This window comes from Arachis ipaensis, chromosome B7, assembly GCF_059453495.1.
Source record: "Arachis ipaensis isolate K30076 ecotype BB chromosome B7, ASM5945349v1, whole genome shotgun sequence".
NCBI classification, from domain to species: Eukaryota; Viridiplantae; Streptophyta; class Magnoliopsida; order Fabales; family Fabaceae; genus Arachis; species Arachis ipaensis.
Genome location: NC_142442.1, coordinates 136,060,806 through 136,076,453, shown reverse-complemented (window position 1 = coordinate 136,076,453; position 15,648 = coordinate 136,060,806). Strand labels below are relative to the sequence as shown.

The 15,648-nt window shown below is 30.4% G+C and overlaps 1 protein-coding gene across 1 annotated transcript; it reads left to right on the top strand.

Moving 5' to 3' along the window:
- Nucleotides 1-9,686: 9,686 nt before the first annotated feature.
- LOC107606068 (WAT1-related protein At4g08300) lies at nucleotides 9,687-14,120 on the top strand. The gene is made up of 7 exons (XM_016308033.3): nucleotides 9,687-10,042; nucleotides 10,305-10,367; nucleotides 12,183-12,299; nucleotides 12,576-12,819; nucleotides 12,926-13,084; nucleotides 13,335-13,486; nucleotides 13,584-14,120. Exons 1-7 carry the CDS (start codon nucleotides 9,831-9,833, stop codon nucleotides 13,828-13,830), a joined length of 1,194 nt encoding a protein of 397 aa, XP_016163519.1. The 5' UTR covers nucleotides 9,687-9,830; the 3' UTR covers nucleotides 13,831-14,120.
- The last annotated feature ends 1,528 nt before the right edge of the window (nucleotides 14,121-15,648 follow it).

The window sequence follows — 15,648 nt, the reverse complement described above, 5'->3', positions numbered from 1 at the left end:
TTTTTTCAACAGTAATGTTAGTGCCAAAATATGTTGTTTTGCGTCATGTTACCGTCGGATGATTCCTACGGTAATTCTGACGGTAATGTCATTTTATTTTATTTTTTTGAAATTTAAAATAAATAGACAATTTTAATTTTAAATTTAATTTTTTTCACATAATTAGTGGTCAATTCATAAATAATGAATAATTTTTATTTAAAATAAACAAATAACACAATGTGCAAATGAAATAAAAGTCAACTACACTAAATAAATGTATGAAACAACAAAACTAAAACCTAATATCTACAGATCCAGGTAGTCGTCATCGTCGTCAGTCTCGAGGTCCTGAGTCGACGGTGCAGGAGGTGGTGATGATGTCTGTGTGCCACCAGCGCTACCGCTGCCACCTGCAGCAGGACCGCTGCCATCAGCAACGGTGCTACCACCAGTAGGGTCGATGCCAGCGGCGCGCAACTGGGTCTAGTACACCTCCATCTGGACCTCCATACACTGCATCTCCTCCAGCGACTCCCTAAACTCTAGCCTGAGCTCATCCGCAAACGTCGCGGGTGAGGATCTCTTGATGCCTCTCCCAATAATCATTAAGCTCATGAGCCTGTTGGTGAAGACTGTGCTAGAGCTCCTGCACCTGGACCCTCAAATCCACACCTTCTTCGGACTGGACAGCTCGACTGATGGCAGAGCCTGACGACAGTCTCAACGTCGAGGTGCAGAGGATGCTAGCAAAGAAGGACCACATCCCGTATACGCAGTTCTTGTAAGGGACTGAGGCGGGTTGGCACCAAACCGCATCGGGGTCAACGACTAAGGCCGCAGATCCATCAGCGGTGTCCTCCCCACTTTGTTGAGACTGCTGAGTCACGACCTCCATTCTCTGTGTGTAGGACTCCTATGCAATTAACACAAGTTACTGTGTGATTAGTAAGCTAAGACAGATATACAGTTAATATCTAATAATTTCATAGCAGAACATAATCAGACGTATGTTTACTCACATAATGGTCCTTAGACTGCTGATCAACAAATCTCGCTTTGTTCTCCTTCAGCGTGTGGACGTACTTGAAGGTCTCCGCCAATGTGACATCGCGGTCCAATGACTTCGACTACACAAGTTGCATTGAAATACAAAATTATTAGAATGTCTAGTTATGATATGCAAAACAGATAACATAACAAAGTTATTAACAATATTAAAGGAACTGCATACCAGCCTGGCCTTCGTTTTCATGAAGGCCATCGAGTCGCCGGTGTACTTTGACGACCTCTCCAATGCCCTGTTAGCTCGGTTGGTGAGACGCCGATGGCTGAACCCTGCATCGTTCTCCCAATGAGTGAATAGGCCCTTCTTGACCTCCAGTGGAGCCAGCGTGTCTGCTGTCCCGACCGTGGCAAACATCATCCAGCATCTGTTGGAGCTGCCGACCCATCCTATAGTCGAATATCTTTCGGATGGCCAGGTCGTGTTCAGCATCTCAAATGAAGTACAGCTGCAACAACGAAGCTTTAAATTCATTTAAATAAGATAGAGGATATAAACTAGTTAAAAAGAATTAAAACAGAAACAATGAAAGTAATTACCGCCTATTTCTCAAACCAGTGCCACTTGGTCTCAGCGGAGATCTTCATGTAGCTGGGTCAGGGCTGGTCGTACATTAGCTTGATGACATTCGTCGTCTCCTGAGTACACGCGTTTAGGTTCGGCAAAAACCTAACAACAACCCACAAACAAGAATCAACCTAAATCCACTCAACAAGAATCAATTTTTAGGAAATCTCAGCAATAATAGGATTCATAATCAATAAGACTAGAAAATAATAATCAGCAGCATTCGAAATCAACCTAAATCCACTAAACAGGAATCAATTTTCAGGAAATCTCAGCAACAACGAGAATCATAATCAATAAAACTAGAAAACAATAACCAGCTGCATTCCAAATCAACCAAAATGCACTAAACAGGAATCAATTTTCAGGAAATCTCAGTAACAACAAGAATCATAATCATTAAAACTAGAAAACAATAACCAGCAGCATTCCAAATCAACATAAATTCACTAAACATGAATCGATTTTTAGGAAATCTCAGCAATAACAGGAATCATAACCAATAAAACTAGAAAACAATAACCAACAACATTTTAAATCAACTTAAATCTACTAAACAGGAATCAATTTCGAGGAAATCTAAGTAACAACGAGAATCATAATCAATAAAACTAGAAGACAATAAATAGAAAATACATGAACATTGAACGTGATACTTACCCCGTGCCGCCATCAGGCCAAATGCGCAATTGTATAATGGTAGGTGGTCCAGGGGCAATAGTTGCAGCCTCATTGTCGTGGCTGGACTTCGGGGCTATGGCATCTGTCGTTGGACTCGGTGTCATCGTGGATGTGGGCTGCTGAGCGATAGGAAGTGGTGAGGTCGCCGTGGACGGTGGCACGTAGTTGGAATTAGGGACCATGATGAATAGCTGGTCCGCTAAATCCACAACCTGTGGCGTGACTGGGGTGGTCGGAGTATAGGGAGAGGATCTAGAAGTCCCGGGGATACTGGAGAAAACCCTTCCTCTATCCCGACCACGACTGCGACCACGACTGGCAACTTGATCCGCAGCACCTCTTCCTGTCGTCATGTCTGGATGTATCAAAACCAGTCGTAACACAGTTAATGCACATCTTTCATACAATGTCAAATAACTCCAGCAACAACATTCAACAATTCAATTCAATAATCGAAACACTTTTCAAAGTTCAAATTCAAAATCAAAATAAGAAAAACCAATTCAATAATCAATAAAACTTCAGCATATTCATAAACTCAAATTCATCCATTTTCAAACACGTATAAAAACGCAGTTTCCATACTCATCATATACATCATCTAACTAGATTTTCATAGGAAAAAGAAAAAAAATAATTAAATAGAAAACAAATATTTTTTTACTCTACTAACAAAATCTGTTAGGATAATATTTCATTCAATATATAGTTTACATACATGTGGATATAACCTATTAAAAGAAAAACAGTTGGATATAAACAATCAGACATAAACACTCATCTTCACTTTCATCAAACAGAAAAACAGGTTAAACTAGTTTTCTTTTTCGAATATGCATCCTTATTAAGTAACATATGCTTCAATATGACTTAATTTCTTATCATTTTTGGATCTGTTAAAATAAATAGCCTGGCAATTTTTTTAATTTACAACAAAATATTTTAACCTAATATAGAGATTTCAATTAACAAAACAAAGTATAATCTAATCAAATTTCAACATGCATCAACATTAAGCATACAAGCTTCTTTTTTTAATATTCGCATTTGAATCTGTTACGTATTGTTGCAGAGGAAGAATCAATTCGGAAGACAAGTTGGGCAACGGCGGTAGTGGTGGCGGTGACGAGAAGACACCAGAAAGGCGAAGCTGGGGAGCACGGTGGTGGCTCTATGGTGTGGCGCGGCGGTTCAGAGAACGAAAAGGGTTAATGGTGAAGTGGCAAGGAAAGAAGAGGGAGAAGAACGAAGGGGTCTGGGGATGGGTGGGCTGACGGCGACGGAGAGAGGGCTATGGTGGTGGCGGTGTCAGTGTCGATGGCGGCAGAGGGTCGTTTTGGGGAGAGGGAAGGGAGATGGTGGTTTTGGTGGTTTAGTGAGAGAGGGAGTGAATCTGAATAAGGGGGAAGAGGGTTCGTGTTTTGAATTTCTGTCCCAGTTACCGTCGGATTTTTCTGACGATAAAACTTTGCAGTCACCAAAATACATCGTTTCACTAATTGGTTTTACCATCGAAAAAAATCCGCCAATAAATCCGACGGTAAATAACGTGCCATTTTACTTTTGTTTACCTCCAATAATTACTGTCGGATTCCAAAATCCGCCGGTAAATTCGATGGAAATCTCATCGCTAACAGCCGATGCTAAATTCGACGATAAATTCGACGGTACTCAACGTTTTTCTTATAATGATTCTTTTAAATTATAGAATGACAATGACTTAGCTTGCAAGTAATATTTCATTGCCATAGAAACTCTTTGGAGATTTGTATGTGAAACTTGAAGATGTGGTTGCAAGTTTCGGATGATCGGCTCCAAATTCTCAGTACGTGGGCACAACGCACAATTAGCTACTACAACATTGGTGGCTTCTCCTTCTTTTAAAACCCAAGAATATCCCACGACTTATTTATGTGTAGCTCATGGCAATTTCTGACACGCTTATGGTTTTGTGCTGCACCTAAATCGTGGTGCTTTCATGTGTTTTAAGTTCAGATTTCTAAACACTATGATACATCTATTGGTACCATTTATTTATTGAATCGTTTTCAGCACATAAATTATGGTGATTTTTGGTGTTTTACATGATATTTTAAAACTTGGTGAGAATCTACAGTCTACAATTTATATAATAAATGAGAAGAAAAAATTATAATGAATTGAATTTTAGAACAATTTGATAAATTTGTAACTCATTTCGATTAAATATGTAAATTATCCTCATATTTATTAGGATATATATTAGGTATCAATAATCACAATGGGACGAAAATGTCGTTTTTTGATATATCCATTTTCCTTTTTAGATGCCTCTAGCAACTCTATTATAAGTGGAAGCCTAACTGAACTTTATAAAGGAAAATCAAAGTTGAAAGAAAGGGAAAAGCAATATACGTAGTTATGCATTCTACAAATTCATAATGTTTTTAAAAATGTTTATTTTCATATCTCCAAAAAAAAAAAAAGTGGGAAGAAATTTTGGTTTAAATTAAATTTTGTTTCGAAAAGAAGGCAGCTAATAAAGTTATGAATAATTGCATACGCAAATGATATCCCGTACATGAACACAAATAATAGTGAACCGGTAATTTATTTACCGTAATATTAGTAAGACAAAAAAAAGTCGAAACTTATTTTATTTAACATTCATTAATTATTGTAGTAATTAATGAATATTAAATAAGACAAGTTTTGACTGATTTTGGCTAAATTTTTTTGTTATTAAATATTTTTGTTTATTTATTTGTTTAGAGTGTGGGATCTGTTGTAATAATTGAAATCCAAAGAGGCCACAGAGTAATTAATTGGCTAGAAAAGACATGCTTAAGAAAATAAAATTCAACCTTAATGTTCCTTTTTCATTCTTTAAATTTAACTGATTATGACCCCTCAGATGTGTTGATAAACGTGTTATCATTATTATTACATGTAACATGTTTTTTTCCAATAATTGTTACTTTCTTAATTAGGGTTAGATATCAACCGGAAGAGAGTATCATGTAGACGCCAACAATTTGATAATGTATACTAATTAACTAGATATTCCAAGGCTAAGTTAAGGTGAAATAATAGGGACAGAAAAAAATAGTTCCTTCCTTTTATTTATTTATTTTTTTTTTTGAAAAAATTTAGTAAGATTAAATTGGATTAATCAAAATTTTTTGTAAATTATATAAGTGTCTGAAGTTCGATCGAAAGAGTTCATTTGCTTTTATTAAAGTAGTTTTTTTTTCTTTTAAATATTTTTGTTGCTAATGCTAATTCGCTACAAAAAAAAAGAATTAAAATGTGCAAACACTTTATGAAAATTAACTTATTATTATTAAAAATAAAAAAACATAAAAACGTAAAATAAAATACTAAAATTTTAGATCTGAATTATTGATATAAAATATAATAAAAAATTAAAATTTATTTAATTAATAAAGAATACAACACACTTTACTTAATAAGGAGTCTTTAAAGATGATTTTTTTTTCACTCCTATAAAAAATTAATAACTAAACTGAAAAATATTTGACAGATAATACAAAATCAGCCCAAAGTAATCCAAAAAAGTTACTTTATTTAGTATTTCTTAATTACCATCTATCTTATTTTGTATTCTTTAATTGCGGTTAAAATAATTGAATAGTATTAGTTGTAATAAGTATAATAATTATAGATGTCACATGCATAAAATTATAAATATTAAGTTAAATAAAATAATTTTAAATTATTATCTCTCTAATACACATTGCTGCAATTAAACATTGTTGATTTCAATCATAACACAGATTAGAAAATTATTAAAAAAAACATGAAAAGCAACACAAATACAAATTTAGACATTGTTGGACTAGTGCTTGGGTGAGGTTTTGAGATGCGGTTCAACTTTACTCTTAAATTAGCTGTGAGGCAACAACATTGTGGACAGAAGGTTTCATTCCATAGTTAGGTGAAAATCTATAAATCTTGTAGCATTTATTAATTGGGTATCTAAGAATTCCACAATGTGAGCAAGGAGGTCCATCTTTGACAAAGATTCATTAATTGGCATTTCAATTCAAAATTATGTGGACCTTTTTTGTGTTAGAAATGTTATTTCATATCATTCCACAGTTCTTAAGTAAAATTTGTGTAAACAAGAGATGTAGCAATCTCTTTTGAGGAGAATGAAGAGAATGAAGAGAAAAAAACAAAGGAAAGGAAGAAGAGGGAGATAAGAGATTGAGGAAGATGAAAGAAAGAGAGAGAAGAAAGAGAAAGATGGTTGAACTCAAAGTAGAAAAAAATGAAAGTATAATTGATTCTAAAATACGTGTTGTTATATAAAGATTGGTGAAAATTTAAGTGCAGTCAACTTCAGTCAACTTCAGGTGAAGTTGATAGACGAGAGTCGTTAAATAATTTGAATGATTTGATTAAAGAAAAGTATAAGGTACCAACATATTATCTGCTAACTTATTGCCAATAATAATTAATTATTATATTTTAAATACATATATAAAGAGACACATCTAGAAAATATATCTATAAAGACACTTCTATTAAACACACCCATAAAAAAGACATTTTTATTAGACATATCTGCAAAGACACTTCCATTAAACACAATTATAAATAAGAGTTGGCAGAAATTAGCAGAAATACTGTTGGTAACGTAGGATTATTTGACTAAATTTTCATCTAATAATTCTCAATTATTAATTTCACATAAAGTTAACTGCACTTCAGTTTTCACCGTAAAGATTACATCGGTAAAATATAACTAACATGTTAACTGACAAGTGCAACTAATTATTAACAAATTAACTTACTTAGTAACTTAAATTACAAACAATTAATTAACTATTTCAACCATAGCAATGGCTGATAATAAAATCATATCCCATAAATTCTTTCAGATTCATTCACATTTTTTTCGACACGACCGTTGAAATCTCTTCCTAAAAGGATTTTGTCTTCCAATGATTAAAATGTTCTTGCGTGAGAGAAACTTACTTATCAGATTAAATTGTTTGGATAAATAGTAATTTCTTAAATAGATATATTGCATATATCAATTTGGCTTAAAGATCCTTTTATATATGTGGTTTCGAGTTCAAATTGTGAAAAAAGAAACAATAATTGAAAAAAAAAACGTATCCCATGAAAAGAACGACCATGAACCCTAATTAAGTAAATTGTGTAGACTCCTCCATTCATATGTATGTTGTGGCTCAGTTATCATTAACTCCATTATTACTGGTAAGTCCTTGCATCATCATCAGCATCGATCAGCATTCTTAGATTAGATTTTTTGTTGAATCAACGCAAAATAGGACACCACTGGCAAAATCAGATTCCATCGTGTCGCATTTTGGATGAAAGGAATATAAGATGATGTGAGGGCACCAAATTCTCCAAAGTCAAAATATGTACCATGCATTAATATTAATAATATGCTTATATTTATCTTGTATACATATTTATAATAATATACATAACCTCATTAGGTTAATCCACACTCCCACAAAATTAGATTTGAGTAATATTCCATATTCTCAATTAAAATATAATTCCATTATTATGCTGGATTATGATGACAAATAATGACGTACGTATATCTATAAAAAAAAATCTAATTTAATGATTATAAAAAAGTTAACAACTAACTATTATAAGAAAATACTTTATTTAAAAAAATTAAGCTGATAGAAAGAAATAGATAAATAATTATATATTTTTAATATTTTTTTAGTAAGAGTTTTTTTAAATTTGTTTAAATTCTTTCGTAAATTTTTTTTTTTATTTTTATTTTATACTAATTTTTTTCTTTTAAAATTTAACAAATATTAAAACAGAAGTTTTCATATTATATCTTAAAATTATTTTTTTTAAATTTTAAATTGATAAAAAAATATCTGAATGATTATATTTCTAACACGCATTACGTATAAGAATAAGATCAAGATTAATGAGATACAGACATATATATTACATTACTTTTTGACAAACACTAAATTATGTTATCATATGCTCAATAATTAAGAGACATATATGCTAGAATGCATCCACCAAGTTAAACGAATAATGAAAATTTTCACTCATCCTTAGCTTCTTCTTTCTTCTAAATGGTGTCCACATATACAGCACCCACTCTACTTACTTAACACCACCTCCTGGGAACACAAAATTGCTTGCGTCATGGATCAAGCACTAAGCATAAATTTCATTTGGTGGTCAATAATATCCTCCCACTTCCCAAAATGAAACAAACACAGAAAGAAATAGAATAATAACAAATTTGCACAATGGTAAAAACTCATCAGGTGAAATCGACTTCACGTGAAGTTGATACCTGAGAGCCGTTAGATGAAAATTTAGTTAAATCAGTCAAATCATTTAACGGCTCTCAGGTATCAACTTCACGTGAAGTCGACTGCACTTGAGTTTTCACCTTGCACAATAAGAGCACACAGACATGATACAGATTATGTGAAAAAAAAAGTAAAAAACTATTGAATTCTAGCTCATATGTTATTAAATTAGAACAAAAAGCCTTTAGACTTTAGAGTAACATGTGATTAGAGACCTCGCTAAGTTATCAAACAAAATATTTTAAAAAACGTTAGTTCATATAAAATTATTTAGTGTATATATACATAAATATATATCATTCGTTAAATCAACCATTTATATAAAATATATCTTTATAAAATATCAAACTATTTAAAATAAAAAAGTGATATGAGACAAATTAAATTCAACGAGTTTTATGAAACAATTTATTTTAAACATTTAACTTTTTAAATGAAAATTTATGAATAATTATATATCTAATATATTTTGTCATGCAATTTGATATATTATATAATAAAAATAATTTTTAAAAGAGTAAAGTATTGTTTTTGTCTCCAACGTTTGGAGTAAGTCCCAAAGTTGTCTCTAACGTTTCAATCGTCCTATTTAAGTCCCTAACGTTTCAAAATCGTCTCAATTTTGTCCCGCCGTCAATTCTGTTAACGGATCCCTAACGTCAGGACAACATTGAATCAATTTTGAAACGTTAGGGACTTAAATAAGACGATTGAAACGTTAGGGACAATTTTGGGACTTATCCCAAACGTTGGGGACAAAAACGATACTTTACTTTTTTTTTTTTTAAACAATTTAAGTTGCTTAACAATTATATTTTTATGCAGACACTAGAGATCTTGCTTGTGATTGTAATTGTTAAAAGAGTATTCTAGTAATTTCTAGGAACAAGGAACCGGGTTAATGTAATTGGAAAAATTAATGGATAAGGGGAATCTGTGTTGGGGGTGAAAAAATATTGAGGTGAGAGAGTTAGTGGCAGAAGTAGTGTTGTGTGAAACTGGTGCTTCTTTTTAATTGCCTTTTTTGTTCTATAAGAACCCCCATTTCTCATTTCATTGTGTCACCCACAAACTCACACAAACTAAAAGATCTTCTCTCCTTCAATTCCCATTTATATATACAGAGAGAGAGAGAGAGAGGTGTGTGTTTTGTGTGTGATATCACATCCATCATCAACACTTGTTATTATATAGAAATGGAGGAGCAAAATGGTGGTGGAAAATGGAGTGAGGGGTTTCATAGATTGAAGCCATACCTAGCAATAATATCCCTGCAATTTGGTTATTCAGGGATGTATATAATAACCATGGTTTCTTTCAAGCATGGCATGAGTCATTGGATTCTCTCTGTTTATCGCCATGTTGTTGCTGCTGTCATCATAACCCCTTTTGCTCTTGTTCTCGAAAAGTATATATACCCTTCTTATTCTTTCTTTCTCGTAGTTTAATTTTGATGCACTAATATTATAAAATATTTTATACAATAATTAAATCACATTTATTTTTTTATAATTATTTATATAATTAATATAAAAAATAATTATTTTTATTAAAATAATTTAATATAATTAAATATACGTGTAAAATTATTTTATAATGTGACGGATCAAAATTAAATTCTAAGTTAATTAGGGTAACTTCGTTTTATTAATTTCATTGTATGTTTGCAGAAAAATAAGGCCAAAGATGACCCTTCCAATCTTCCTCAGAATAGTGGCGCTTGGTTTACTTGAGTAAGTTTCTCTTCATCAAAAACCATCTTCTACCTCATTCTCTCTGATTCTTTCTTCTCATCCTCCATCTATCTTCATGAAATGTGTCAAAAATGTTTTTATCTTCAGATGCATGCATGGAGGAGTAACTAGCTATCTATCTAGCTCTGCTTAATATAAAATTGCCATAAAATGTTTTTTTTTTTTTATAAATTTAAACTAATATAAAAAATATACGAATTGTTATATTTTTAATAAATTTTTTTATAGAAGAATTTTTTCTGTATTTACATAATTTTTATATTTATCTCATATATACAAAATTCTTTAAGAGATTATATTATATTAATATTTGAAATATTTTTTTTAAGACTTTAAATTATCTAACATAATACTTAATTTTTGTAACGATAGTTTTTAAAAAGTTTTGTAGATCGTAGTAGCAACTTATCTTAAAGTATATATATTTCTTTGTAAACAATAAATAAATAAATAAATAATAAAAAAATTAATTATTAAATCAGTTATTTATATAAATTATATATTAAAATATAAATATATATTAAAAATAAAATATCTATTAATAATTAATTTTGTCACTGATTTTTTATTCGTAGATATATATCATGATTCATTGTACATATATATAGTTCATAAGCTGATGAAATTAGAACTGTTTTAGGATGTGATTAGCTAATAAAAATGACGTCTCTTATTGGCCCACACCTTTTTATAGTGGAGAGATGATGTTGAAGAAAGTAAGAAAACCACAAAATGATTAACAAAACGCAGCGTTTTGTTTCCACAAGAAATGTTCATTTCTCACCTGCTGCCAATAATAATATTAATATATTAATCAAGCCATGCAAAAGCTAGTAGGCAGGCACTAATTAGATTTGGCGTTAGTAATATGTATATATCATGGTCCACATATTTACATAATAAGGCCAATTTGATGTCTCCGTAGGATCATACAAGGATTCCTAAATATAAATATAACTAACGTGTTTGTTGTGATAGAAACACATTATAATTATTACAGTAAAAACATAATTTTATTCTTAATCTTGGCTAAAGACTAGATAATTAGTAGAGGCCCCAGATAACCAAGAAGTCTCTTTGGTAGTATTTGTTTTGAAGTATTAAGATAAAGACGGAATGACCGAGATTCAGTATTATATTTGTTGGTTCAGAGATTGATACTAAAATTTCAGTCTTTATCCCTAATATTTTAATATTTTAGTATTTCCAAAAAGTGAAAACATAAGAGACTGAAATTTTTGAAGACGAAGACCGAAGCTTTAATAATATTTTATACCTAAAATACTCTTATTTTAATTAATTAATTTTAATTTTATTCTTTATGTAAATTAAATTAAAATTTTATTTTTATTTCAATCTCTGTCTTCTACTTTACACCAATGCAAACACAATAATAAATTTTATTTCAGTCTGTGTCTCTCTTCCAAACGCTATCTTTATAATTAATGGTAATAAAGATAAGAATTACTTGTAGAATATATTTAGGTTGAGTTTGGTAAGATCTTTTGTGAAGTGTTTGTGATTGAAAAAAAAAAAATCATATTCTTGTTATTTTAACCTAAAAAATAGAGATATTTTTAAAAATACTTACAGAAATGTCTTTTAAATTTAGTTTGTGATTTTTAATGAATATCGGTATTTATTCTTACTCTTTATAATATTTATTTTTATTAAAAATTATCTTAATTTTTAAAAGTAATGTTTGCAATACAAATGTTTGTAGTTTGTACTTATTAAAAATTATATTTATTTTGATTTATGAAAAATATTATTGTTACAATGGAAATGGAACAGGCCAGTGCTAGATCAGAATTTGTATAACATGGGGATGAAGACGACCTCAACAACGTTTGCATCCGCCACAGTTAATGTCCTCCCAGCCATTACTTTTATAATGGCACTCATTTTCAGGTATAACAATTTCTCTATAACTTCTTCGCCATAACATTAAAGCTATGTTATTATGTATAGTTGCATCTGTCACCAATTGCTATCACCACCAAACACCTTTTATTTCAAATAAAGTTTAAATTCTTAGTCACGGTAAGAGTAATGCTAGAGAAAAAAAAAAGGGTTAGAATTTGTATTATTTAATATTTATTAATTATTTTTGACTAATTTTTTTGTTATCAAACATTTTAGTTTAGTATAATACTTTAAATTTTGTTGTGGTAATTAATTAACCAGGTTAGAGTCAGTGAACTTCAAAAAATTCCAGAGCGTAGCCAAGGTGATTGGAACGGCAATAACGGTATCCGGAGCCATGGTTATGACTTTGTACAAAGGCCCAGCCTTTCAGCTCATAAAGGGAGGAGGAGCCTTCGCCCACCACGGCAGCGCCGACGCCGAGCCCACCGATCAGCACTGGGCCTTGGGAACACTTGAGCTCATTGCCAGCTTAGTTAGTTGGGCCGGCTTCTTTATTTTACAAGTAATAAGCTCATATCATATGTCATATATATTATCCAAATATTTCACCATTTTAATTAATTTTTCATAGACTTACTCAATATATATATTTCTTTTTTGAATTATAGTCATTCACTTTGAAGAAGTACCCAGCTGAATTATCCCTTACAGCTTGGATTTGCGTGATGGGTATTATTGAAGGTTCAATTGCATCTTTTATATTTGAGAGAGACTTAAGCGTTTGGGTCATAGGCTGGGATTCAAGGCTCCTTGCTTGTGTTTATTCTGTGAGTATCAGATTTTTCTGTTAGATATAATTATTCATGTTGCATTCTTGTATCAGTTTAAATTTTTAAGATGAGTAATTTTAGAGCTATTAAAAATATAACTATTTATATTACTTGTTTCTATTATCTTAAACTTTTAAAATAAATGATTTCATGATACTATTATTATTTTTTAGTATAATTTTTTTTTTCTAGAGTTAAATACTAGTTAGAACAAAAAATTAATTAATTTTTGTAACAATAAATATAGGGGGTGGTATGTTCTGGAATGGCATACTATGTACAAGGTGTTGTGAGCAGGGAGCGTGGACCAGTTTTCTTGACTTCTTTCAGCCCTCTATGTATGATCATCACTGCTGCATTAGGTTCCCTTGTCTTAGCTGAAAAAGTTCATATGGGAAGGTAAAAGAACAACAAAAAAAAAAGCTTTTATTAATATAATAATATTTTTTTAATATTTATATAAAATATTTTACACTGTTAATACATAATTTTGCAGTGTGTTTGGAGCGATTTTAATAGTATGCGGGCTGTACACGTTTGTGTGGGCGAAAAGCAAAGACCATAACACAAGCGAGATAGGAAAAGGTAAAGATCAAGGGTTGCCAATCAAGGATGGTATAAGATCATCAGAACCGGACGTTTTCGACGGCATCGAGATCAACGGCCATGATCCAACGATGTTCAAGAAAGGTGCAGGGAATAAGAGTAGTAGTGGTGTTCCACCTCATGCACCAGCATTATGAATAACTTGAACCTGGGGGTGTTCTTAATTAATCATCATGGATATTGTAACAATCAATTAAATTTTCCATCCCCATTATTAATTACTACTTAAGATAGAGAGGTTATAGAAAGATTTTGTGACACTAAAAATCTTTCTTAACCCACATGTTTCACTGGCTTTTCAGTCATCTTTATATATATATGTAACTTTTTTTTGTCCTTTTTCTTTAACCCTCTTCTTTTTTTTGTTCTTGTTCCTTGAACTTATAGTGTGCATCAAATAATGTAATGAGGCTTTAATTTTGTCTCTGTCATTATTGTCCGAATGTTCTTTCTCATATTCTTCATTCTTTATTCCCTCCTAATTAATTCATATGTTAAAATCCAATATATATATAATCTAATGGAATGTGCTTAATTAATCAATGATTAATCAAACGATGAAAATAATATTGTTTGATAAAATAAAATAAATATGTTCTTCGCAACACAAAGTTAAAATAATATAATTTTTTGTTTATTGCAAAAAAAAAGGTTTCTGAAGAAACAAGATAAAATCAAATCAAAGGCTTAAACAGTTAAAATTGGTCAGAAAACATCCTTCAATTCAGGTATAGTTCCTTAATTACTTTACCTAGAAGCTAGCTAGCTAGGTGGAAAAGAAAAAGAAGAGAAAACTAATAGCGAGGTATAATTAATAGAATGGAATAATGATTGATCTATGATCCTACACATAATATTCATATATTATTCCATGAATGATGAGGTCATTGGATTCATATATGGCAAAGTATTCAAGGATTTGACAGTGTGGTGTTTGTGTCAGCAATTCCCAATTTCCATTGATGAATCCAACCAAGAGAATCAAATTCAGATTCCTTATGCAACTTATTACTCGCGAGTCCTGTCACATACATAATCAAATTAAGCACTCATCAGGACCCTACATACACTATGCTTCAACATAAATAACTTTTAGGAATAAATTTTTAACGATATTATAATACAATAATTATTATATATTATATTTAACCTATATTATTGTGCTGATTATTATTATTATTATTATTATTATTATTATTATTATTATTATTATTATTATTATTATTATTACAGTGACAATTATATACTTTTTTGTGATTATTAAAAAGTCTTTACCGATAACTTTTTAACAACAAAATAAAAATAGCTAAATATTTAATTGACAGTAAATATATTATCAATTATTTTATTATTCTTAAAAATAAAATAAATAATTATTAAAAATAATTTTTTTACTAGTACTAGCATTATAAGAAGAAATAATAATAAATTAGAGAAAATATATATTATTAGTGTCGACTAATTCATCACTAACCATTCAAATTTTTTTTTATTTCTCACGATTTTTTTCAATAAATATGAATTTTATTTAAAAAAGACAATAAGTTATTATATATATAACGTAAAGTTTAAATTTTAACATCTATTTAAATAGAGAAGTAAACTAGTCAGTGGATATATCAACTTAAATTGATTACTAACCATTCAATTTATTACTATGGGTCATATTTGTTAAATGGAACGAATATTTTAAATTACATTTTATTTAAAATCTTTTGTAATCAATTTTATTAGTATTTGTGTGCAGGTTTGTTTCAGTACTTCAGTTAATTTTTTGTTAGTTTAGAGAAGCTTTGACTTTTCCAATGTGAAAGAATGAGGAATAATAATTTTCGGGATGTATGTTATGCCTTAAAGATATATTTTTTTAAAAAGTCATTTAAATAAAAATGTTTAAAATATTTTTTTAAAGATATTTTTTAATAATTAAAATTTAATATATATAATTAATTAAA

Excerpts from the sequence above, each read along its gene's own strand:
- LOC107606068 (XM_016308033.3), top strand. The coding sequence starts at position 9,831 with ATGGAGGAGCAAAATGGTGGTGGAAAATGGAGTGAGGGGTTTCATAGA. Across the intron at positions 10,043-10,304 it reads TTTGCTCTTGTTCTCGAAAA|AAAAATAAGGCCAAAGATGA; the intron begins GTATATATACCC and ends GTATGTTTGCAG. Across the intron at positions 12,300-12,575 it reads ATAATGGCACTCATTTTCAG|GTTAGAGTCAGTGAACTTCA; the intron begins GTATAACAATTT and ends TTAATTAACCAG.